The sequence below is a fragment of the Ahaetulla prasina genome, chromosome 1 (assembly GCF_028640845.1).
Source record: "Ahaetulla prasina isolate Xishuangbanna chromosome 1, ASM2864084v1, whole genome shotgun sequence".
Lineage (NCBI taxonomy): Eukaryota > Metazoa > Chordata > Lepidosauria > Squamata > Colubridae > Ahaetulla > Ahaetulla prasina.
The window spans coordinates 113,568,435-113,595,308 of record NC_080539.1 but is presented as its reverse complement, the minus strand read 5'-3'; the positions used below and the strand labels follow the sequence as shown (position 1 = coordinate 113,595,308).

The window sequence follows — 26,874 nt, the reverse complement described above, 5'->3', positions numbered from 1 at the left end:
TTTAAATGCCTCTCGACGGGCGCCCGCCGCGCCTTTGGGTCCTGAGCTGGTGGGCTGGCGCGGGCGCGTCCCAGGAGGGAGAGCAAAGCCCGCGTCTTCCCAGGGCGACTTCACCTCTTCCTAGTGGCCGAGGGGCTCGGCTGCTTCCCGGGCAGCCCCATGAAGAAGCCGCCCCTTGGCTTGGCCTCCTAGCCCGCTTTGCGGCGCCAGCCCCAGCCGCCTTTCGCCATGAGCTGTCTGGATGTTATGTACCAAGTCTACGGTCCTCCTCAGCCTTACTTCGCAGCAGCTTACAGTCCTTACCACCAGGTAGGTCGCTGGACGGACGCTTCCCTCCAAAGGGCAAGGTTGCCTGGGGGAGACTAGCCTGGTACTGGTCCTATTCGCCTCGGGGTTTATTCGCGCTGTGGGCCAATAGCTTCCTTTTTCCGGGAATGGATGAGTGCGGGGGGTGGGTGGGTGGGAGGTTACAGTAATCACCCCTTTTAAAATGCTCGTACTGCAATCGGGCTGGTGGTCTTGGCGAAGGATTTCGTTTCTTCCAGTTCTTTGTGTGAAGCCGGTTGGGTTCCTTTGCGTGGGATCCACTCTGGGCGGGCGCGCCACTTCCTCCTACGGAAAACTTCGAGGCAAATCCTAAATGGACTGTTGGAAAGGCCTGCCCAATCGCTGTTGTAAACCTTCTGGACGGATCCGAGCAGATTCACCGCCCTGACCGCCACGATTGGTAGCGGCGGAATTAAAGATTCTTAACTTGCAACTATCGGCTAGCTAAATACACACTTAGAAAGGTGTATTCAGACCTCTCGCTCCGATAGGGAAAGCAGCTGAACCCGGTACCATCCGAAATTCATCTACGTCAATTATGACTTAACCAGTTGTGGAATTTGTCCGCAAAAGCTTCTGCCACAGAAAACACTTACGGCCCCCTCGTTATTTAAGGATAGGCCAGTATACATAGCCATATACATAGAAGAAGGTAATGGTATCGTTTCGGGTTTTAGTACCGGAATCTCACTTGCCAGTAAATCTCTCTGACCTCGAGATATTCTGCATACGTGTTAGAAAATTTTTGTGGGTTTCTAAAATCCGCCTAACCTGCTTTGCAGACCTTTGATACCTCCGCTCACGGCATTCGGTTTACCATTAGGAAAACCTCTTCTTCATACTGCGTAACCCATTGTGAGAAAGAGTCGATACGAAATGGAACTGGTTCTTGCGTCTTCATTTAGACCCGCGGTTTCTGGTCAGGCAGACGTTCCTACGCTGTCTGCATTCGTGATCGGATGTGACCGACTATAAATCGCTAGCTGGATATCCTTTAGGATATTTTGTTAAAAACAAGGAAATTCCTGTTTTTAATCGTTTGAACAACCTTTAATCCACGTGATTAGAACAAGACTGTGCACTTAATATACCTCTTTAGACAGGGTGTGTTTCGCAGAATGAATTCGTCCTGAGCAGGCCTAGTGTTGCTATTGTTGTTGTTTACAGTGACAGAAAAATGCTGTTTAATTCTAAACCTGTTAGGATAAAAGAGGATTAAAAGAGGATTTAGAAGAAAATTGCACTTGTTTCACTTCCCCTCCTTCCTCTCCTTTTGTTCAGAAATGAAATTAACTAAGAAATGGGACTGTTTGGGCTGCCTTCTAAGATGTCTGAAGTCGCAAATATCAAGGAAGAGACGCTCTGTGCATGCCTAACTTCTGCTTCCCAAGAAATCGTTTAAAATAAATTTGGTTTAAATCTTCAGGAAACCGAAAGCAATTTTCTCCATAAAATGAAGAAATGTGAAGGCAGTGTACTCATTTGCTTGTTTCCTCACCCTCCACAATAATCTTAATTTTCTCCGCTGGCTTACTTTATATAAATAGCAACAAAATTACCCATTGCCATTATTCTATTTTGAAGAATACTTACTTGTAAACTCAGAACAAAGGGTCTTCACCGAGAAGATGCTCCATTTTCATTATCTGCTACCTTGTGGAATTCCAGCGGATTTTGCATTGAAATATTGTCAGTGGCTGCTTTGAAAATCAGGTGTTTTAGAATTCTGGGGCACAGACATTATGACATTAAAGGCTGTAATTTGCAGTGCATTTTCAGAGTGAAAGAAGTAGACATGTGCCTGAAATAACCTGAATATCGAAATGGAAGGATTCTGGAAGGGAAAGGTCTTAAGACTGAACAATTTTTCGGCTTGTAATAATGTGCTTTCCCCCTTTCTGGGTAGCAGTGGATCAGGTGATCTTCCTACATTTTTCTTATCAGAACCTTCGGATCAGGGCCAGACAGTGGCCCAATAAGTTGCAGTTCCCAAAGGAAGACCGCCTGCAAAATGACGGCATCACAATGTACTGGCCATCACAGTTAGTAGCCATTGGTAATCGCTTTCTTCCTGACTGGGAATCCTTCCAGTTGCCCTCTCACTTGACTTTCGAGAGGAAAGCATTGTTGACGTAGAGATTGGTCGAGCCTTGTTTGTTCGCTGACAAAGTCCCATTTGAAAGCGTTTCTCCGATTTAGTTTTCCAGGCACTTAACATTGCATCTGAATCCAAATTATTTGCTTCGCCTAAACCTTCCCAAAAGTAGCAGCTGCAAGCAGCTTAACCGCGGGAAAGCCAACGCGGAAAATGTTTCCGAGAGAGCGCTCTTTCTTTTTCAGTACCTGGTAAATATAATCTGCTCCTTTCCGAAATATCTTTTTCCCTCTATTCGCCACAGAAATTTTTGGGGAAAATTTCTCCTTTCCCCAAAAATCTATTTTGAAACAAAGAAGTGTTTTGTCTCTTTCATTTCACTCTCTCCTTGTAACCAACAAGGGTTTTTCTGCTTGGGCTAAATATGGGAAGAGTCCCGTGACTTTAGGACGTCCACCTCGTGAAACGCCCCCTCAGAATGCTCGTGATTCCTAATGCCTATTTTTTCCCAAAAAAGAAATTAAAATAGGACCCTGCAGGCATTTGCTCTGAAGAAAGGGCAGCCTTCCGCCCAAGAGACAGCAGTCAACTGGAAAACTGCTCCGTGGTCCTTGAGAATCTGTACATTTGGGACAGAAGTCAAGGCTCTTCAAAATCTATTCTTGGTCGCTCATTACGGTAATATTGGATCTAATGAATCCTATAAAAGTCGACAATCACGGTCTTTCCCGGAGGTTCGAGGTCCCCCGGTTTCCAGAGAGTGAAACTTGTTAGATGCGGGCAGGGAAAAACAAGTCTTGTGGCACTCTGAAGCCAAAGGCACAAAGTGTGGCTTAAACCGCAATCAGGTCCAACCATCTGTTTAAAGAGTAGTTTTCCCTTGCTTATAGTATTTAATGTGCGATTTTCTTGGACGTCCCTATGTTTTTCGTGTATTCTGGGCGTTTAAATCTGCTAACTCTGTCAACGAGAAAATAAAGTTGATTTAGAGTGGGAAATTCTTCGCTGCCTTCGGTCGTTTGAAATTGTTAGGCAGTGGTATCTGGTCGCCTTCCTTCTCCAGATGCGCAAGTGGATCTGCGTCTTTTCGACCGAACCATTCCCAGGCCAGTTTCCCTTGTCCGCTCAGCCTTCTCGGCTCCGGCAAACAGCCCTTCGACCCGTTCGAGACCGCGAAGTTTTTTAAAGATCCCGCTGGCATCTGCCCGCCCGAGAAAGGAGCGCAGGCCGCGCGCGCTGACCGAAGACCCGGGACCACATGGGGTTATCATTTCTCCGAGACTTCCGCAGCGAAGGCGGCCGGAGGAACGTTCCCCGGGCGGGGAAGCGAGCGGGGTTGGCAGAAACTCCCCCGCGGCTAATGAATCCGAAGCCGAGCAGCCGACGTTGCCGGGCCCTTCCATCCGGGCTTCGGAAAAGGCGGCGGGCGCGTCCTGGCCAGCTTTGCCATTGCGAGGCGAGTTGTCCCCTCTTGGGCTAATATCTGTCTCAAATGCCTCTGTCGAAGGAGATTTTCCAGGCAAAGACGTCGCGAACGAAGCCGCGCACCTTGAAACCGACCGCCGGCTTATTGCCGCCTTCCTCTCTAGCCCTTTGCTTTCTAAAATGGGCTAGGCTAGACTACCACTCCCATAAGCCACGCTCCTCGCGGGGAGGAGTCGTTGAAATTGCTGAGGGCTCTGCCTTGCGCCTCAGAATCCCAGGCTCTATATTTCCCTAGGCGTGACTTGCGTCCCTTGAGCGGGACTCGTGGCAGCGGGAAGCCCCCGCGCGCCTTTCCGACAACTCTTTTCCTCGAAGGCGGCGGATGAGGGGAGCCTCTCAGTCGGTCGGCCGGCCGGTGGGCTCGGCAGAGCGGAAGCCTCCTTCCTCGCTGGTTTTTTCCCGCGCTTTCATGGCTACGGGGGTGTGCTACCGCAATCACCGTGTTGGAGACTCTGTCTGCGCCCAGGTCTCCAGCCGGCCACCAAGCACGCGGGGTGGTGACTCTGCCACTTAGCCAATTGCTTCGTCTCTTAAGGCTTTCTCGGGCAGCCTGGTTGCGCCGGTAAATTGTGCCCTTATTGGCTGGAGGCGATTAGGGGAGCCACACCACGCGAGACAAAAAAAGCTAGCTCGGAGAGGAAAAGCCGCGCTCTCTCTCTCCTCCCCCCCCCCCGTCCCCACGCAAGCGTGTTGTGGGATTGAAAATGAGAACAGACCGCCCGGTAAACCGCCTCGGGCTCCCAGAGGAAAGACAGGCGGGAAGGGCAAATGTATTCTGTCGTTCCGAGACCACCACCACCCCGTGCAGGAAATACTTGAGGCGGGAGGAAGGGAGGGCAGCGGGGATTCCTGACCCTGACCGGTTTTGCCTCTCCTTCCCAGAAATTAGCCTTTTACTCGAAGATGCAGGAAGCCGCCGAGAGCGCCAGCACCAGCGGCAGCAGCAGCTCTTCCTTCTCCAACCACGCCGCCCCGGCCAGCATCAAAGAGGAGGAGTGCAGCCCGGAGAAAGAGCGCCCCCCAGAGGCCGAGTACATCAACGCCAGGTGTGTCTTGTTCACCTACTTCCAAGGGGACATCAGCGCCGTGGTGGACGAACACTTCAGCCGAGCCCTCAGCCAGCCCAGCAGCTACTCGCCCAGTACCGCGAGCCTCAAGGCCGTCGCAAGGAGCTCCGCCGCTTGGAGAGGTGAGCTTGGGTAGTCTTCTTCGTCTCCGGCTGCCTTTGGGCTCGCTTTGCCCCAGGGATTCTCCTATCACCTGAGGCTCAAGAAGAGGCAACTCCGCAGAGTTTGGGTCAAGCTGTGGCCATCCGGTGCCTTAGCTTATATGTTATTATTTTTATTTATTTAGTTTGTCAAACGTTTAGGAGATAACAGGAATAGGTATAAACATAACATAACATAACATAACATAACATCAGAGTTGGAAGGGACCTTGGAGGCCTTCTAGTCCAACCCCCTGCCCAGGCAGGAAACCCTACACCATCTCAGTCAGATGGTTATCCAACATTTTCTTAAAAATTTCCAGTGTTGGAGCATTCACAACTTCTGAAGGCAAGTTGTTCCACTTATTAATTGTTCTAACTGTCAGGAAATTTCTCCTTAGTTCTAAGTTGCTTCTTTCCTTGATCAGTTTCCACCCATTGCTTCTTGTTCTACCCTCAGGTGCTCTGGAGAACAGCCCGACTCCCACTTCTCTGTGGCAGCCCCTGAGATATTGGAACACTGCTATCATGTCTCCCCTGGTCCTTCTTTTTGTTAAACTAGACATACCCAGTTCCTGCAACCGTTCTTCATATGTTTTATCCTCCAGTCCCCTAATCATCTTTGTTGCTCTTCTCTGCACTCTTTCTAGAGTCTCAACATCTTTTTTACATCGTGGCCACCAAAACTGGATGCAATATTCCAAGTGTGGCCTTACCAAGGCATTATAAAGTGGTACTAGCACTTCACGTGATCTTGATTCTATCCTCTGTTTATGCAGCCCAGGACTGTGTTGGCGTTTTTAACAGCTGCTGCACACTGCTGGCTCATATCTAGATGGTTATCCACTAGGACTCCAAGATCCCTCTCACAGGTACTACTATTGAGCAAGGTACCACATATACGGTACTGGTGCATTTTGTTTTTTTGGCCTAAATGTAGAACCTTACTTTTTTCACTGTTGAATTTCATTTTGTTAGATAGCGCCCAATGTTCAAGTCTGTCAAGATCTTTCTGTAACTTGAGCCTATCTTCTGGAGTGTTGGCTATTCCTGCCAGCTTGGTGTCATCTGCAAATTTGATGAGTTCCCCATCTATCCCTCGTCCAAGTCATTGATGAAGATGTTGAAGAGTACTGGGCCTGAAACCGACCGCCGGCTTATTGCCGCCTTCCTCTCTAGCCCTTTGCTTTCTAAAATGGGCTAGGCTAGACTACCACTCCCATAAGCCACGCTCCTCGCGGGGAGGAGTCGTTGAAATTGCTGAGGGCTCTGCCTTGCGCCTCAGAATCCCAGGCTCTATATTTCCCTAGGCGTGACTTGCGTCCCTTGAGCGGGACTCGTGGCAGCGGGAAGCCCCCGCGCGCCTTTCCGACAACTCTTTTCCTCGAAGGCGGCGGATGAGGGGAGCCTCTCAGTCGGTCGGCCGGCCGGTGGGCTCGGCAGAGCGGAAGCCTCCTTCCTCGCTGGTTTTTTCCCGCGCTTTCATGGCTACGGGGGTGTGCTACCGCAATCACCGTGTTGGAGACTCTGTCTGCGCCCAGGTCTCCAGCCGGCCACCAAGCACGTGGGGTGGTGACTCTGCCACTTAGCCAATTGCTTCGTCTCTTAAGGCTTTCTCGGGCAGCCTGGTTGCGCCGGTAAATTGTGCCCTTATTGGCTGGAGGCGATTAGGGGAGCCACACCACGCGAGACAAAAAAAGCTAGCTCGGAGAGGAAAAGCCGCGCTCTCTCTCTCCTCCCCCCCCCCCGCCCCCTGTCCCCACGCAAGCGTGTTGTGGGATTGAAAATGAGAACAGACCGCCCGGTAAACCGCCTCGGGCTCCCAGAGGAAAGACAGGCGGGAAGGGCAAATGTATTCCGTCGTTCCGAGACCACCACCACCCCGTGCAGAAAATACTTGAGGCGGGAGGAAGGGAGGGCAGCGGGGATCCCTGACCCTGACCGGTTTTGCCTCTCCTTCCCAGAAATTAGCCTTTTACTCGAAGATGCAGGAAGCCGCCGAGAGCGCCAGCACCAGCGGCAGCAGCAGCTCCTCCTTCTCCAACCACGCCGCCCCGGCCAGCATCAAAGAGGAGGAGTGCAGCCCGGAGAAAGAGCGCCCCCCAGAGGCCGAGTACATCAACGCCAGGTGTGTCTTGTTCACCTACTTCCAAGGGGACATCAGCGCCGTGGTGGACGAACACTTCAGCCGAGCCCTCAGCCAGCCCAGCAGCTACTCGCCCAGTACCGCGAGCCTCAAGGCCGTCGCAAGGAGCTCCGCCGCTTGGAGAGGTGAGCTTGGGTAGTCTTCTTCGTCTCCGGCTGCCTTTGGGCTCGCTTTGCCCCAGGGATTCTCCTATCACCTGAGGCTCAAGAAGAGGCAACTCCGCAGAGTTTGGGTCAAGCTGTGGCCTTAGCTTATATGTTATTATTTTTATTTATTTAGTTTGTCAAACGTTTAGGAGATAACAGGAATAGGTATAAACATAACATAACATAACATAACATAACATCAGAGTTGGAAGGGACCTTGGAGGCCTTCTAGTCCAACCCCCTGCCCAGGCAGGAAACCCTACACCATCTCAGTCAGATGGTTATCCAACATTTTCTTAAAAATTTCCAGTGTTGGAGCATTCACAACTTCTGAAGGCAAGTCGTTCCACTTATTAATTGTTCTAACTGTCAGGAAATTTCTCCTTAGTTCTAAGTTGCTTCTTTCCTTGATCAGTTTCCACCCATTGCTTCTTGTTCTACCCTCAGGTGCTCTGGAGAACAGCCCGACTCCCACTTCTCTGTGGCAGCCCCTGAGATATTGGAACACTGCTATCATGTCTCCCCTGGTCCTTCTTTTGTTAAACTAGACATACCCAGTTCCTGCAACCGTTCTTCATATGTTTTATCCTCCAGTCCCTAATCATCTTTGTTGCTCTTCTCTGCACTCTTTCTAGAGTCTCAACATCTTTTTACATCGTGGCACCAAAACTGGATGCAATATTCCAAGTGTGGCCTTACCAAGGCATTATAAAGTGGTACTAGCACTTCACGTGATCTTGATTCTATCCTCTGTTTATGCAGCCCAGAACTGTGTTGGCTTTTTAACAGCTGCTGCACACTGCTGGCTCATATCTAGATGGTTATCCACTAGGACTCCAAGATCCCTCTCACAGGTACTACTATTGAGCAAGGTACCACATATACGGTACTGGTGCATTTTGTTTTTTTGGCCTAAATGTAGAACCTTACTTTTTTCACTGTTGAATTTCATTTTGTTAGATAGCGCCCAATGTTCAAGTCTGTCAAGATCTTTCTGTAACTTGAGCCTATCTTCTGGAGTGTTGGCTATTCCTGCCAGCTTGGTGTCATCTGCAAATTTGATGAGTTCCCATCTATCCCTCGTCCAAGTCATTGATGAAGATGTTGAAGAGTACTGGGCCTAAAACAGAGCCTTGGGGTACTCCACTGCATACTTCCTCCATGTGGATGTAGTTCCGTTGAGGACTACACGTTGAGTGCGGTTGGTCAGCCAGTTACGAATCCATCTGGTGGTGGTGCTGTCTAACCCACATTTTTCTACTTTATCTAGTAGTAGGTTATGGTCTACTTTATCAAATGCTTTACTGAAGTCCAAGTAAATTATATCAACAGCATTCCTCTGGTCTACTAATTTTGTCATTTTGTCAAAGAATGCGATAAGATTAGTCTGGCATGATCTGTTTTGACAAACCCATGTTGGCTTTTGGTTATTACTTTGTTTGCTTCTAGGTGTTCGTGATTCGTTGCTTGATTATCTTTTCCAGAATCTTCCCGGTATTGAGGTCAGACTGATAGGTCTGTAGTTTCCTGGATCTGTTTTTTTCCTTTTTGAAGATGGGAACTACATCAGCTCTTTTCCAGTCCTCTGGCAGCTCCTGTGCTCCAGGATCTTTGAAAGATATAGTTCAGTGGTTCTGAGATCACGCCTGCCAGTTCCTTCAGAACCTTGGGGTGTAATCCATCCGTCCTGGTGATTTGAACTCGTCTAGGGTAGACAGGTGTTCACTTACCATTTTCTTCCTATTTTAACTTGTGTTTCTAATCTGTTTTTTGTAGTGCTGTTTTTGATAGGTTGGATTGTTTTTTCCTTTTGTGTAAAGACAGATGCAAAATATGAGTTAAGTAGATCTGCTTTCTCCCTGTTGCTTGTCATCTTCTTGCCACTTTCTCCCAGCAATGGGCCAATTGTTTCCTTGACTTTTTTCTTGTTTTTAACATGTTGGAAGAAGCTTTTTTTATTATTTTTTACTTTTGTCGCTAGCCTTTGTTCATTGTGAGCCTTAGCTTTCCTCACTTCATCTTTACAGGCTCGGGCTATTTGCTGATATTCTGCCTTAGTTATTTGCCCCTCTTTCCATTTTTTATATTTCCATTTTTTATATTCATACATGGATATGAATACAGGAAATAGGTACAAATAAATGGGGGCAGTAGGACAGGGATGGTAGTTTCCAACTCGCAGAGTTATAACATGAGAGTTATAGTCCAAGGCATCTGGAAACTGTTGCCTGCCCCAATGCAAATGGTTCTTTTTGGTATTGGGGAAAGCCACAAATGGGTATATTTCTCAGCTTTCTGGATTTCTGGGAGATTGCAGTTTTTAAATCTCTGGGAGATTTTAAAAATGAAGAAACCAAGTGCTTTCGTTGTTTGTGGATAGGTAGTAGTCGTACTATGCAAGTTTGGAATATTTTAAGAGAAAGAGAATATTCCTTCTCTTTGCTAGTGAACATGTTCACTAGCAAATAAATGAGTCTGTTTGGATGCATTATGAATTTCCTAGAATTCTGACCAGGACTGGCCCTAATGTTAGCTGGAGTGAAAAAGTCCTCTCCAAAAAGTCTACCATGCTTTCGGATGTAACCAATAATGTCCCATCATTATTTTTGAAGAAAAGTTTTTTCTATTACTATTCTTTTACTATTCCTGATCTTTGAAGACAAAAAGGCAGGGGAGACATCTTGCAGCAAAATGTATTGGGCCATCTGATAGCAGCTGCTGAAGAAATGAGGACTTGCGGGGTAGAATTTATGTCTTGGGGATAAGTCTCTGCAATTCCCTTCCTTCAACAGGTATCTTTGCAGTTTCTTTGCAATCATGTTTGGAAACATCCATGCTCATACAAATTAAGGTGTGTGGGGGTGGGTCTATGATAATTAAGACAATTAAGATTATTTTAAAATGTCGATGCTTTGGAGTATGCAAAGGAGAACAGAACTGATCTGTGGGTTGCTATAATATAGGGCTGCGGTGTGGCTCAGGCTGTAAGAAGCCTGTTATTAAAACACAGCTGCCTGCAATTACTGCAGGTTCTAGTCCCACCAGGTCCAAGGTTGACTCAGCCTTCCATCCTTTATAAGGTAGGTAAAATGAGGACCCAGATTGTTGGGGGGGCAATAAGTTGACTTTGTAAATATACAAATAGAATGAGACTATTGCCTTACACACTGTAAGCCGCCCTGAGTCTTCGGAGAAGGGCGGGATATAAATGTAAATAAAAATAAAATAAAAAAAATATATACTTCAGTTACTATCAGAATGACTAAAGGCAATCGGGTTTGTGAGACTTCATTTTAACAGAATTGCCAATCATAGTCTGGCACAAGATGATATAAGAATAACGAATCTGAACCCAAAAATATGTTTTGAATGCAGAATGGAAAGAATATATATAAGTAAAAGGTTGGCTCTAGTATATTTCATTTCCCAAATAATTTCTAGAGAGGGAAAAGAGAGAAATATATCTCCAGTCTATGTGATAGAACTGGTAAAGAAGTTTGTGTAAGCGAGATAATTCTTTATTCTCAACTTTGCCTACTGCCTGCTTCATGTTCAAGGTGGATGGTTGAAAGGCAGACCAGTGATATTACTGGATAAAGGTTTATAGTTTGATCTGTCCAGCAGCATCATCCATGTAAAAACTTGCTTTGGAAAAAGGGAACAGAAAGCAACCTGTCTTCACTTTGCCAAAGATGAGACAGACCCCTGTGACTTTGCTCAATCTCCCCCAGCCCTTCCCCTCAAATTATAAGCACTGGTTCCATCCATTAATTAAAACAGCATAATCTTGCCAGATTACCTTCTCCTAAAACTGATTTCAGGCATGTTTAGAGATAGGAAAACTCTTTTGTCTTGGGAACATGGGAAACAAGCAGTATTAAACATAATATTCCTGTATAGAACACCATAGAAAGATGTTTATAAAATTATCATACCTTAATCAAGATTGTTGAATAAGCCACACCATTCCGTGTTGAAAGGTAACAGGCATTCAATATTATCTTTACAAAAAAATTGTTTATACCAATCCTATATTCTGAGAGAAATGGGGAAAAGAGCTAACCAGTCACTGGGCATGTATGAGATGCCCAGATGAGAATATTTCCTATTGCCAAAATCCTCTAAGATGGTAGTTCTGGGGCTAGCTCTGTGCTGGAAGAACAAGATTGATTACTTTTAGTAAAGCAATTGGTAAATGTGGAGGGCATTAGGGTCCACCTTTGGCACAGTGAGTACAGCACTTGGGAATGGTAGTAGTCCTAGTAAATTAAATTAAATATTAATTAATTAAATATTAAAAAATATTAAATAGTAAATTAAAGTAAATATTTTACAAGAAGAGTTCTCCACTCCTCCATAACCAACAAAATACCTTATCCCACCAGACTTGAAATCCTAGGTTTAGAAAGCTTGGAACTCCATTGCCTTCGACAGGACCTGGGTTTAACTCATAGAATAATCTATTGTAATGTCCTCCCTGTTAAAGACTACTTCAGCTTCAACTGCAATAATACAAGAGCAACCAATAGATTTAAACTTAATGTCAACCGCTCCAAATTGGGATTGCAGAAAATATGACTTCTGTAACAGAGTTATTAGTGCTTGGAACACACTACCTGACTCTGTGGTCTCTTCTCATAATCCCAAAATCTTTAACCAAAAACTATCTACTGTTGACCTCACCCCATTCCTAAGAGGAATTTAAGGGGCGTGCATAAGAGCACAAAAGTGCCTACCGTTCCTGTCCTATTGTTTCTTTTCTTATATATATAAATGTCTATGCCATTCTGAGAATATCTGAAAGCAAACAGGTAGAGGAGGGTATTGGCACTGTTCTGTGACTAAACTCATCCGGCTTTATTTTATTTTATTTATTTTACTCAGGGCGGCTTACAGTGTGTAAGGCAATAGTCTCATTCTATTTGTATATTTACAAAGTCAACTTATTGCCCCCCCCAACAATCTGGGTCCTCATTTTACCTACCTTATAAAGGATGGAAGGCTGAGTCAACCTTGGACCTGGTGGGACTAGAACCTGCAGTAATTGCAGGCAGCTGTGTTTTAATAACAGGCTTCTTACAGCCTGAGCCACACCGTGGCCCTATTTAAGTACTATTTATTTAAGTTTAAATAAACATTTGTTGGATGGAAGCTTGAAGGAACAGGGCTCTGAAGCTCAGCCCCCTTTCACTCTGTTCTGAATGAAATGGAGCATCTGAATGTCATGCCTGATCATAATCCCAATATCACTTCAATATCTATGGCTATACCACAATGGTGGTCTTATAGAAATCGATCAAGTAAAGTCAGTATAAGTTTAAATGGAAAGCTTTCGCAATCACTGCCTTGATTTCTTTCATGGGAACCAAACTTCCTGACTGGAAAAGTTTGTCACTGTCGAACAGTGCTATTTCAGAAGCACCATAGTTTCAAATTTCAGCCACAGCCATGAAGAGTACTGTGGCACCGGAAAGATGAACACATTTATCATCATGAAAACTTTGGTTAATAAACAGTTCACCTTTAGGAGTCAAAACAACCTCTTTATGCCTGAAATTTGTGCTTATAGCTGTCCATTTCCTAAACAAAGCTAACGAAAAGATGTGTTTGAATACTGTTTGCCTCCCACTGGATATCACTGTATCATATTTTTTTTAGCAGCAGTACCAATATGCTTTTATACTGTACCATCTTTTTCTGTACTTTTTTTTTAAAATTCCAGCCTTTGTATTCTCATACAGTCTGCCATCCAAGTACTGATCAAGGCAGCACCACTTAGCTTTCAAGTCCTGACAAAGTTGGTGAGATGCTCAAAGAGAAAATTTAACTTAAATCATCTTCTGCAAGCCAAGCTGACATTAAAACACGTCATAGTTCCAGATATACTGATCCTTCTTCTAGACTTGAATTTTTATGGAAGAGCATAATTAGTCATCACTGTTATTGCACATTGTAAATAAATTAAGAAAAACAGTGTTCAAAGTTAGTGTGCAGTTTTTCTCTCTATAACATAACCTACCTAACAACGTATGACATTTCTGTCTGGTGAAAATATTATGGGCCTTAAATATTTCTGATTTAAAGCTTTAAGTCCAGAATGCGGCTGCGCGGGTTATTGAGGGAGCGGTTCGGAGCTCCCACGTAACACCTATCCTGCGCAGACTGCACTGGCTACCTGTTGTTTTCCGGGTGCGCTTCAAGGTATTGGTTACCACCTTTAAAGCGCTCCATGGCTTAGGACCGGGCTACTTACGGGACCGTCTACTGCCGGCTTCTATCTCCCAGCGTCCGGTGCGTTCCCACAGAGAGGGACTCCTCAGGGTGCCGTCAGCCAAACAGTGTCGACTGGAGGCCCCCAGGGGGAGGGCCTTCTCTGTGGGGGCTCCTACCCTGTGGAACGAGCTTCCCCTTGGGCTTCGACAACTACCTGACCTTAGGACCTTTCGCCGCGAACTTAAAACCTATTTATTTCGTATGGCTGGACTGGCCTGATTTTTAAATTTTAAATTTTAATTGAATTTTGATGGGTTTTAAATTTCTGTAATTTTATGGGGTGTAATGTTATTTTAAATTTCCTGGCTACTTGAATAAGTTTCTTAAGGGTTGTTTTAATATTGTGTATGTTTTTGTTTGTATTTTACTTGCCTGTTCACCGCCCTGAGTCCTTCGGGAGAAGAGCGGTATACAAATTAAATTATTATTATTATTATTATTATTATTATTATTATTATTATTATTATTATTATTATTATTATTATTATTATTAAATTCAGGAAAATAACCAATTTGAAAGGGGAATTTTAGACTCTTACATCATCTTCCCTAGAAATAAACACTGCTGAAATCAGAAATACTTATTTTTGGCCAAATATGTATGGATTTGTATTCTTACAATGTAGTTCCCTTTAGTAAGACCACATACTATTCTGCTGAGTATCCAACTGGTTAAGGTATACAATACTTTACAGCAGTGGTTCCCAACCAGTGTGCCGCGGCACTAAGGGGTGCCGTGAGATCTTTTGAGGGTGCCGGGAACTTTTGAGCTACGGAGATTTTAAATATCTATTTCCTTATAAGGGTGCCGGGAACTTTTGAAAGGCTTTCCAAGGGTGCCTCAAACAAGAAAAGGTTGTGCCTCAAACAAGAAAAGGTTGGGAACCACTGCTTTACAGCAACTATTTTTATTGAGAAATTCAGGACATTTGATAGCTGCTTTCAACAGAAGCCATCAAGATGGATTGGTCTATCACACCAGCCAGCCAAGCCTTGTCTTAGGGCACCTTCTGCCTGAAATGCATATTATTGGGCATATCTCTGCACATTGAAGCATTTGAGAAAGTGACAGATTCTCACTGAATCACCATAACTGCCATCACATATACCTTGGTGTAACTCATTAAATATGGCTTGCTTATGAGCAGACCAAATTTTAACTGTGTGGTACCACAATTCACTTTACTCCACACTTTATGCTAAACCAAAACAAACAAGTCATACTGAGGTAAAATTTGGGGTTTGGGGTTATTATTATTGTGCCATAAACAGCACACTATGGTTTATAAACTGTGGTGTGTATGTTAATATGAGGTGTGAACCCAGCCAATTAGGATGGATAAAACATATCTTTGTGATGTCCTTTGCTTCCTTGCTGCTTAGCCAGCGATTCCCAGCTCTTGCAGTGCAGTTCGATGGATTAATTCATCTTTAACATTTCTAGAATTTTATCATAAAATGCCTCAGAAAACACTTCCTCGGTTCTCTTAAACAATGAACTCTCCTCAAGTAAAAAGTGGTACATGTCCTGCTGTAAAAGACCTATTTGGAAGAATTTACCACAACTTCAAGTAACCTCTTCCAAATCTGTGCCCTCCATCTAGGAGTTCTGCATTACAGATCCTGCAAACCCCCAATTAGCTCAGCTTTTTCAGACTGCCTGAAATTATTAGAATTGTGGTCCATTACTATTTATTTTTATGTCACCCCACTCCCAGCAACTGTGATTTCAGATAAAATCATTAAAAACAAGGGGGAAAAGCCCAATAATATAGTCAAAGGGTGCCACTGAAGGCTATTGTAATGTTACTCTTCAAGATAAAAGTTGGGATATTCCCAGTGGTAGGATTCAAGTAATTTAACAACCGGTTCTCTGCAGTTGATCCATTAGTGTAATACTCACTCTAGCACTTAAGGTTTTATGATTGTGAAGAAGGCATCAAAAACGCATTTAGCTGATAATAAAAGACCATCAGGTACAGTACAGACTTCCAGTGTGTGTTGGGAACCTAAAGCAACCAAGCAACACAAAGGATGGCAAAATGCCTAGCCAAGAGGAGTCTCGTGCTAGTCTTGTGCTGCTTAGAAGGTGATTGTGTCCGCTTTGTGTGGCTAGTTCTGTCACTACTGTAAGTTCTTACTGTTCTATTGTTTTATCATCCCCACAGTATGGAGAGTGAGATGGTCAAACAGTGATGCTTGGTGAGAGGCCAGATATTTCTACCAATCATTTTCCTGAATTTGTGAAAATAAGGCATTGTTCATTGTCTTCATTACTGTGACTTAAACAGAAGAAGAAGAAAAAGTTTGGCAATCAAGGCAGCAAATTTCGTGCTGGAATACTTTTCTGCCAGCTCAAGAAGTGGTGGATTGCACTTCAGTGCATTCATCTGACAGTTCCCTGAGAGAAGAAATACAGTACAATAATTTTGCATCCCTAGAAAAAATGAACTGCATGGTTCTTTGTGTCTTTCCTTTTTGCTTGTGAGATGATTTATAGATGAGTGCTCCAAATAGAGCAGTTTCCTTCTTCCTTTGTCCTCCATCTTTTATAATTGTTAGGTTTTAGCGCACATTATCTAGCACTCCTAAGTTTTTAAAGTGGAGGTGGGGGAAGTGTTGCAGTTTGTATGCCTCTTCTCCAGAGACAAAGGAACTGGGGTTTCTAAGACATTTTGTCACTTGAAAAACATCCTTGCAACTCAGACATTCTTCTGCGATCACAGTGCTGACCTTAGATTGTTCCCAGCCCATAATCTAAATGGCATATACTGTATGGTGGTCCTTCCTGTTTAATTTATCACAGCTAAAGTGTGCAAACTTTATTCTACTTCCCTACACTATTTTTTGAGTATTGATATAACAACCCAATCTTCAACATTCCTTGCTAAACTCCCAATTGGAAGGTGTTTATAGTTTAATGGAGGGCGTAAAATATGCCATTGGCTATTTCATAATGAATCAGTCTTAATAGCCTTAATTAGTCTTAAAGTACTACTCCTCCCTTTTAAGTGAAAAGGGCAGTTCTTTTAGTAAGCTAATCAGGAGAGCTAATCACTAACTTACTGAAGTGTTATATTGGTACAAAATGAAATCAGTCACACTAAAAATCTTTAATGAATTATGAAAAACAGAGAGCAGTTGGCCATGTTGATTAGGACTGCTGGGAGTTAGAAGTTGAAATGGGACAATTTGCCACAGCCAATTCACCATGGCCAACGTCAACTTGCCATGGCCAATTCATCGCACAACTCCTCACCATGGCCAACTCTCCAAGCGACAAGCTATGGGACAATTCAACAATTCAATTTAATTATTTAAAATAATTTTTAAAATATTTTAATTTTTGTCATTCACATTTCATTTTGTCCCTCCTTTGGCATCTTTTCTTTAATTATTCTGTTCCACTATTTCTTCAATATTAGTGTAGCTCTTGCCCCAAGGCAAGTTATCCCGCAGTGAGTTGGTCACAGCAAGTTGGTTGTGGTGAGTTGGCCATGGCAAGCTGACTGTGGTGAGTTGTTATAGACCTCTGGATGACACATATTCAATATGGTTGATTTTAGAAGGTTTTATTTTTAATAAACTGACCTAACAAATGGGAGCGTATGGCTGACCTTATCTGAGCTCAGAAACTAAAAATACTTGGATCTGGTTAGTAAACGGATATGAATTAATACCAGGGATTTAGATTAGACTGTGAAAGTTTTTTGGGGGGGAGGGAGGGAATCCAGAAAAAAAGAATAGCACTCAACTCTACTATATTGCTAAAACTAGCAATCCAGTTTCACCCAAAAACTAGATAGATGTGCATCTGCAGTTGAACTCAGCTTGAAGGAAACATTATCTTTAGTGCACTATGTTTTAAAAAAGATTTCACAAGCATTATACTTGATATAGTGATAACTAGATCATTATAACTTGATAACCAGAGGCATTTATAAGTCAGTTTTGTATAGTGGTTAAATAACCACTGGATTAGAAGCCAAAAGACGATAAGTTCTAGTCTTGCCAGCTGATTGATCTTGGAAGGTCTCATTATAGGAAGAAGACAATGGCAAAGTATTTTTTGAAAATTGTAGGGAATGGTCAATCAAGTTGCCAGCAGTCGGACTCAGTGGTGGATACTATAGACCCAGAAATAAAAAGAGACTTGTGCTAAGAATGATCTTTAATTAATAAGTAACAGAACAATTTCATGCACAATACCAAACATTCATCTAAACCCAGTTCACATGCTATTTTTAAATGTAAGTAGAATTTTTAAAATTGTGTAGAAATTTATATTTTAATTTGAAGCTAATGTGAAAGAATGGAAAGGTACATTGGCTTTATACTTTGCATCTAGTCATGTTTTGAATAAGTCTGAATGAGGAAATTTGTACTAAATTATGTTTTATATTAAAGGTGTAAAACCATGATTGGGTTAACACTAAGCCAAAATAAAACACACATTAGAGTTTCACATACAGTAGTATATGAAACCAATTGTTGTTTTAAAAGCATCAAAGTCTTGAAAATTATTTTGTGGTACTAAACCCTTTTCATATGTCTTCAAAAATAATATCCTACAAATTTTCAGTGTCATTCAGTTTGGGAGGAGAAAATTCACCTTCAAGATGCATGTAAATACCCTCAATTTTGAACACCTGGGTTTTAAATTTATAAACGATTATAACTATTTCAGAATGGAAAACACAGCTCTGAGCTGACAGTTTCGTGATATTCATTACTGAAGAATATTTACTTATAAAGTCCTGTAGGGCATAGGGCCTGGGTAACTGAGAGACTAGTTCTCTCCAAAGGTTTTTGCCTAGCCAGCATGTTTTTGTAGAATGGGTGCATTCCAGTCCCCCCTCCCACTTCAGAAGTATACCTTCTCTGTTGCAGCCCCCACCCTCAGGAACAGGATCCTCTTGAGATAAAAGATAGCATCCTTTCTCCTAGGGTTCCAGAAAGCTTTGAAAACTTGGCTTTGGACCCAGGCCTGGGTTATGTTTTGTGATTTGTTCAATGGCCTCTGTTTTGTTTTGTTTTGTTTTGTTTTGTTTTGTTTTGTTTTGTTTTGTTTGTTTTCTTTTATTTCAGCCTGGGCTGTCTGTTGTTAGGTTTTCTCTAGTTTTCTACCTCACCCAGAGTCAGGAAGAGACAATATGAAATGAAGCATAGACACAAGTTATTTAAGCTTTATACCTGCATGATTCAAGTAGTTTTTATCATGTTCATTAGAACAAATGCTTCAAGTGTTTTATTCAGTTTAGAAACATTAATGACAAAAAAAAGAGAAAGTGTTTAAGTGTCATCTGTGAAAGAAAACAGGCCTGAATAATCTAGTGGGTCATTTTAGGGGAACTGCTTTTGTTTAAACACATATCCTGTAAGAATGCAAAAGGCAGGATATATCAGTCTATTTGAGAATTCTTTTTAATTAACTGTTTTAATCGGTTTTTTAAGGGGAGTTTTAATGGGAATTTTATCTTTGCGTAAAAAGTTTTATTTTCATTTTCCAACAACCTATTCAATATACAGTCTCTTATTCAACATTAATCATTAACTTTCATTTGTTACTTATTCGGACCTGCCCAGCTACCACTTCCTTCCTTAACAAACCTTCCTCCTCCCTTCTCTACTTTCTTCTACTTTCTTCATCCTTCCTCTCCTTCACTTTTCTACGTCCTCTCCTCTTTCCCTACTCTTCTCTTCCACCCTTTCTAACCCTCTCTTTCCCTTTCTTCTTCCTCTCCTTTCCCCTTTTCTACCTCTCTCTTTCCTACCTACTTTCTTCCTTCACTCCTCCTCTCCTCTCCATTCCTTCTGAAATGGCAGCTGAGCAGCCCCGCTTTCATTTCAAATTATTTCTATTTCTTAATTACATATCTTCAATCATTCCTTTACATTGATCCTTCATCTCCCCTCCCCACCCCCCCCCTCCCCTCCCACCCCGAGACTTCCCAGAACAAAGTACAGGGTATAAAATTAACAATCATAAATTAAAATACAACATAAGTCAAGACCTTAACTCCCCTTCCAAAAACAAAAAAAAAACATTCTTCTTCCAGTCCATTATATATCAGTCCATTCCACTCCTAAAATCTTCAGAATCTTCCAATTAAATTAGTATTTTCAGTTCATCAATAAAATATCTTCATCAATTAAGACCAAATATATATCCAATCTTCATCGATCAAAACCAAAACGATATTCCATCTTCCAGTATTCATCAAAAATTCTTCTATAATATACCTTTCTTCCTTAACAGTGTCCCAAACATAATTCATATTTCCAGCTTAAATTCTTAAATTTTTATCCAATCTCCAAAAGTAAACAATATTCTATCTTCTCATATCTTTAATATCACTTACCTAAATCAAATAACATTGCTAATATTAATATTATTTCAATTTACCTTACAATTAAACCCTATATATATATATATATATATATAAAAAAGGTACCATCAAAATCACATCTTAAACATTCTCCTTCCCCTTGTCTTCTATCTTACACATTTCCTTACACATTTTCAATCTCCAAAAATATCCCTTACATAAATCAAATAACATTGCTAATATTAATATTATTTCAATTTACCTTACAATTAAACCCTATATATATATATATATATATATAAAAAAGGTACCATCAAAATCACATCTTAAACATTCTCCTTCCCCTTGTCTTCTATCTTACACATTTCCTTACACATTTTCAATCTCCAAAAATATCCCTTACATAAATCAAATAACATTACAAATATTAATATTTCTTCAATTTACCTTACATCTAACAAATAACATTATTAAAATTATAACTTATATCCAAAATTTATCAATTATAACAATTAAATTCTATTTAACCAAATACCAACATTACATCCATAAATTTTTCTATCTGTCCTCCAAAAGTTAAACAATATTCCATCTTCCCATTCCTTTATACCTCACATATATCAAATAGTGATATACCCAAAATAAGTCAGTTGTAAAAATTAAACCCTATGTATATATATTAAAAAGAAAATACCATCAAAATCACCTTAAGCATTCTCCTTCCCTTGTCTTCTATCTTACATTTCCTTACATTTCCTTACACATTTCCTCCATCTGCTCACCCAATCAGCTTAACATCTAACAATAAAGACTTTCCAATCTTAATATATTGGTGTAAAATCTCTTGTTTAAAAGTTTATTAAGAAAAGATAAGCCTCCAACAGTTCCTATTAAAAAAAAAAAAAGAAGAGAATAAAAAAAAAGATCCATATTTAAAATAAAGAAGTTTGCAAGATTTTAATAGTTAGTTCTGTTTGCTTAAGAGCCATTCATAAACTGTAAAATCTACCAAAAGAGAAAAAGAAAAATTTCAATAAACTTTTCTTCTTAAACATTGTGATAAAGAAAAGGTAAAAGAGAAAAAATCATTAACAGTTCTTGTTCATTTCATTTTAAAAAGTAGCTTGTTATGCTCTTCTTCTTTATAGCTTCGCTTTCCTTTGTATATTGCAAACGCCATTTTAAATCCACTCAAGTTGAAAGTTAGTTCAAAGGAAAGCTATTTAAGAGCTGAAATTAAGATTTATTACTTGCAAATTCTCTATTAAAAAAAAAATAAAAAATAAAAAATAAAAGTTTCCGTATTTAAAATGAAAAAGTTTGCAAGATTTTAATAGTTAGTTCTGTTTGCTTAAGAGCCATTCATAAACTGTAAAATCTACCAAAAGAGAAAAAGAAAAATTTCAATAAACTTTTCTTCTTAAACATTGTGATAAAGAAAAAGGTAAAAGGAGAAAAAAATCATTAACAGTTCTTGTAAAAGTAGCTTGTTATATTCTTCTTCTTTATAGTTTCGTTTTCCTTTGTTTATTGCAAACGCCATTTTAAATCCACTCAAGTTGAAAGTTAGTTCAAAGGAAAGCTATTTATGAGCTGAAGTTAAGATTTATTACTTGCAAATTCTTGCTAGTCCTCCTGCTTTGCTCTGTCTGTGTTGAATTCTCTTTAGGAATAAATCTTGACACAGAGATGGTCGCGGCTTCTCGTTCTGTATAAACAGAAGCACCCTGGGCACGGAGCTTCATCAGGCTAAAGGGGAGCTCTCACCCTTCGATCCCCTGGTTAAATTCCAGGGGATCCCGGGGAGCTCTACCCAAATCCTGACCACTCTTCCCTCCCCCTTCATCCGGGAGGAATCTAAACCGTTTGACAGCCCATGTACGCTGTCAGGGACGGTTTGACGAAACCCAGGGCAGACGATCCCAAAGGAACGTCCGCGAAGCCTGCGTTGCCAGCGGAAGTCTCTATTTGAGAATTCTTAAAAGAATAAACTTATTAGTCTTGGTTACAGAACAGGAAAAAAGTAATACCTAGAAGATACACCATTGGTGGTATGTAAATGACAAAGAATAGAACTAGTTCTCCTCCAATCCTTCTAATGCTGTCTTGTTTTGTGCTTGTCTTTCTTTGTACAGAGGGATCTTTTCCTATGAGCCAGCGTAGTTTCCCACCTTCCTTCTGGAACAGCACTTACCAACCTTCTTCTGTGCCTGCCTCTTTGGGCAGCCCATTGGCAGCTACTGCCCACAGTGAACTCCCTTTTGCTACAGCGGACCCTTATTCTCCAGGCTCACTGCACAGCCACCTTCATCAGGGGCCCCCGGAACCTTGGCACCCAGCTCACCATCATCATCACCATCACCATCACCACCCATACATCGGTGCACAGAGTTCTGCTTACCCTCGGCCCACCACAGTGCACGAGGTCTACAGCCCACACTTTGACCCTCGCTACGGTTCGCTGCTGGTGCCTGCTGCTTCTGTGCGTCCCCACCGTCTCACTCCTGCCTCGGTGCCCACACCAGTCAGCCCTCAGTGTGAGCTAGGCAAGAATGAGCCTGCCACATCATCATGGACAACACCAGCTCCTTTTGCTGGTCCTGCGGGAGAGATGGCACAGAGCTTAGGGCTGAATGTAGAGACAGGTAAGACTTGGCAGGCAAAAAAGTTTATTGTGATCAGATTTTTTTATTTTTTTTTTGGTTTCTTTGAATCCCGGAGACTTTAAGTGCAAATTAGGTATCTGAAGTCTTCCGGAGGCTTAAAGAACCATTTCAACCCTTTAAAATCCTGATGAAAGCTTAAAATTGGAATTTCTGTCACATCTGGAATTGTAGCTTTTGGTCCTAAGCGGACAAAGGTTCTGAACCCCAGCATTAAGCTATCGTGTAATTTACTTGTCTGCGATCCTGACAACAGAACAAGAAAAAGGTATTACCTAGAATGTGACCTGCTTTGTTACTCCAGCCACTGTAACTTGCTAACCATGCTTTGTGGTTTAGCATAATATTAGGAACCCAAGCACAATGTTTTTTTCAATAATCCTTGATTAAACAAACCACGGCTTGCCTAACATAACATGTGAACAAAGCTGTTGTGTTTCCTCAGCCCTCTCCACATCATTGGTTCTCCAAGAGGGGACAAGGAAACACTCAGCATGATGACATCATGACTCATATTGCATCATGTTACCAGGAGGACACGAGAAACAGACACAGAACACCAACAGTGTGAGGTCTATTTTTTGTTTCTTTCAGTAAGTGTCCTGAAACTCTACTGCAGTGTTTCTCAACTTTGGCAGCTTTAAGATGTGTGGACTTCAGCTCCCAGAATTCTCTGCTGGCTGGGGATTTCTGAGAGTTGAAGTCCACATGTCTTAAAGTTGCCAAGGTTGAGAAACACTGCTATACTGAATTATATTGTCCATTACTATCAACTTCACAATAACTCTGCAAGTTAATTTTATTTTTTCCTATTTACTTTGGTCAAGGATCATCATGGCAACTGTTTTTGATGCCAGAAAGTATGTAAAAAGTCTGAGACTTGGCATTTTTCTACTTTTTTTTTTAATAAATAAAGAGGTGACTCATTTGTAAACAACTGTCTGAATACGGTATAAGAGGCTGTAATGTTTAGTAACTTGCCCAGTGGTTGTACCATCAAGCATGTTAGATTTTGTACGTTCTCACATGAAGTTAATCCATATGCGTTGGTTCTTCATTTCACATTTCTTCTATAAATCAATTCTTGTGCTTCAAGTAACTTACTCTATTTTTGCAAGCATGTGGGGGTATTTGGCTCTTTCTGTCTTTATTTCATTTCTTTTCTCTTCCCTTTTTTAATTTCCAACTTCTCTCTTTCTTTTTCTTTCTTTTTCTCTCTGTTCTCAGGTTTGCAACCTCAGGATAAAAGCAAAGATCTCTACTGGTTTTAGATTCCACCATTACTTCTCCTCTAGTCAGACTTTTGCCTATGTAGGAATGGGGACAGAGCCAAAGTCAAGTCAATTTGTAACAGCTTCTGATCTTGGTTTTCAGCTCATCATTATTCCTACTGTGCTGGATCGCTCCTGAGCTGAGCTGCTGGTTATAACCCTCCCTTCCTACACACAATTGCCAGTTTCATTCTTTGCCTCATGGTTCTGATACCAGCATCTCACATCGAGACAAGAAAAGCGGAATGGCAAAGGAGGCTAAAAAGCTTCTTCAGTTTGGCATTTCTTCTCCTAAAATGGCAAAATTGAACACAACAGCTTCACATTCAGAAGAACTGAGTAAAATGAATGAGGATGTGAAAAACATTGACTTTAGGAAGCTGAAAGGTTTGTTAATATTAGTGAGGACATAAATCATACTTATCATTTGGCATTTAAAAAAAACTGGAAGCAGCATGGAAGATATTTAGGCATTGTGAATGAAGCAGAGTAATTCTAAACTCTTAAATACATTTGGAACATATATATTTTTTTTATAAAAGGATGGATCTTTCTGACTTCAGCGTGGTGATGAGTGGCAAGTGACTAGTGGGGCCACCTGCCTCCAGGCTTACACAAATGCAGCTGTTCAAGAGACAACTGTTGCAACTCCAAGAACTTGACAATCAAGGTGGCACTTCTCCGAGTTTGGCACAAAAATTGCATAGGATAATACTTATATACATAGTTGTATATATAAGGTTTTTTTATACAAAAAACATTGATGATGATATAAAATATCCTTTAAAAAAAACTCTTCCAGCTTTCAGGAGAAACAACTGGAGTGAGTGGGAGGGGAGGGCTAATGGGGTAGACAAAAGACTTCATTTAATTGAATGTTCCCTTATGACTTTTTGTAGCAACCAGGAGACGGTCTCGCCTCTCTCTTGTTTTGAAAAGGGTATACAGTATAAGAAGTGTTTATTTGTAGGGAAAATAATTAAAAATGTCTCCTTTAACTTTTGATTGCATTTGTTTTATGAAATAGAGTTTGGAGATTTCAGATGTCCATTGGGAATCCCAATTCTCCCTATTTTTTAATTTTAAAAATTCCATTGATTTGCTTAACATTTAGAAGCCAAATAGCAAATTAGTTCAGTATCTCGTTTCCCACCATGACAAAACCTACAGATCAACAGATAACAAGCCATAAATAGGCTATAGAGATGCAATAACCCTCTCCTCTTATCTTTAAGCAACTGCTACTCTTGAGATACAATGCTTCTGAATCTGGTGGTGACATACTGTATAAGCATCCTGTTTAGTAGCAACTGACCCAGAGGTGGTATTCAGCAGGTTCTGACCAATTCTGGAGAACCGGTAACGGAAATTTTGAGTAGTTCGGAGAACCGGCCCCAACCCATCTATTCTTGGCCCCACCCCATCTATTCTCTGCTACCCGAGTCCCAGCTGATTGGGAGGGAATGGGGATTTTGCAGTAACCTTCCCCTGGAGTGGGGAGGGAATGGAGATTTTACAGTATCCTTCCCCTGCCACACCCACTACATCAAGCGATGCCCACCAAGCCACGCCCACAGAATCGGTAGTAAAAAAAATTGAATCCTACCACTGAACTGACCAACTTATCATTTCATTTCATTTATTCAATTTAGGCACTACCTGGCTCCAAACTGACTCTAGATATACAATAAAACCAAACAAAATAGGAATATACATTATAATAAAATTATAAAGTGCAAAGGAATAAGAATGGAAATTAAAAAAAAAAACAAGAACAGATGGTGTTTTTGATTAACACCTATACCCTCAAACATCTTGAACAAGGGGCTCCAACAACCATACCCCAAGGCCTGGGAGAACATTCAAGGGTTCAAGGCTTTCTGGAAAGCTATCAGAGTGGGTCACCTGGACAACACGGGAGATGGGCAGTTTCTCATATAATCTGGCTTTATGCCCTGTAGGACTTTGTAAGTCACAATCAGTACCTTGAATGACAGTTGGAACAACCTGGCAACAGTGCAACTCAGGGAGCAGAAGTGCCACATGGACTTACCTACTTGTGCCCATTACTGCCAATGCCAATACATTCGGTCAAAGCTTCCAAGTGATTTTCAAGGGTAGACCTATGTGAAACACATTGCAGTAGTGAAGCCCTAAGGCAGGGGGTCTGCAAACTTGGCTCTTTTAAGACTTGTGGACTTCAACTCCTAGAGTTTCTCAGCCAAGGGGAAGGTCAAAAGAGCCAAGTTTGCAGACCCCTGCCCTAAGGTAACATGAGCCTAAGGCATGAGTGACTTCTCTTTCTGATCTAGGAAAAGATACAATGGGTGCACCAGATGAATAAAATTATTTTTCAAAAATTGCCTAAGATTATATTTTCATATAGGGGTATCAATAACTTTTTTTTCTTACTTTGGATCTCCCACTGTGACTATCATGAAGAAAAACATCTGTCCACTTTTCCATACTCGACATTATTTTGCATCAGGCATTATCACACATCCCTTCTTTCTAAACTTTAAAAAAATGGAGTAGACTTTCCTCAAAGGTGAGTTGATTTTATCATTTGCTTGGTCTCTATATATTCCTTTCCTGCAATACAGACAGAAGGAAGCACTCCAAGTATTGTCCCAAAGGTGCTTTTTCAAGAGGCAACTGGATTGTCTTGTTTTTCTTTGAAAACATTTTGCATCTCATCCAAGAAGCTTCTTCAGCTCTGACTGGATGGTGGGAATGGAAAGATTTATATTCCTAGCAGAAGCTGGTTGTTTGCATTCTTTTTAGAGAGTTGTTGAGGCGACTTGGAGTTTATGCCCACAAACCTCCAAGTGGCCTCAACAACTCTCTAAAAGAATGCAAATGATTAGCTGTCTGCAAAGAGGATAAATGCTTCCATTATCTCATGTACATTTTTCCCAGAAATGACTTTAAA

General features: G+C 41.6%; 1 protein-coding gene across 4 annotated transcripts; it reads left to right on the top strand.

Moving 5' to 3' along the window:
- Nucleotides 1–24,940, top strand: VGLL2 (vestigial like family member 2). 4 transcript variants are annotated; one of them, XM_058173215.1, is made up of 4 exons: nucleotides 1–309; nucleotides 4,790–5,096; nucleotides 22,144–22,653; nucleotides 23,899–24,940. In XM_058173215.1, the coding sequence occupies exons 1-4, from the start codon at nucleotides 229–231 to the stop codon at nucleotides 23,940–23,942; spliced, it is 942 nt and encodes a 313-aa protein (XP_058029198.1). In that variant the 5' UTR covers nucleotides 1–228; the 3' UTR covers nucleotides 23,943–24,940. The 4 variants fall into 4 exon arrangements, 2 of the variants coding, with proteins under 2 accessions (XP_058029198.1, XP_058029192.1); XR_009153866.1 differs by lacking the exons at nucleotides 1–309; nucleotides 4,790–5,096 and adding exons at nucleotides 7,079–7,385; nucleotides 23,117–23,238; XR_009153865.1 differs by lacking the exons at nucleotides 1–309; nucleotides 4,790–5,096 and adding exons at nucleotides 7,079–7,385; nucleotides 23,117–23,264.
- Nucleotides 24,941–26,874: the final 1,934 nt, after the last annotated feature.

Coding starts and splice junctions, on each gene's coding strand:
- VGLL2 (XM_058173215.1), top strand. CDS start 229: ATGAGCTGTCTGGATGTTATGTACCAAGTCTACGGTCCTCCTCAGCCT. Junction 310..4,789: donor CTTACAGTCCTTACCACCAG/GTAGGTCGCTGG, acceptor TCTCCTTCCCAG/AAATTAGCCTTTTACTCGAA. Junction 5,097..22,143: donor GAGCTCCGCCGCTTGGAGAG/GTGAGCTTGGGT, acceptor TTCTTTGTACAG/AGGGATCTTTTCCTATGAGC.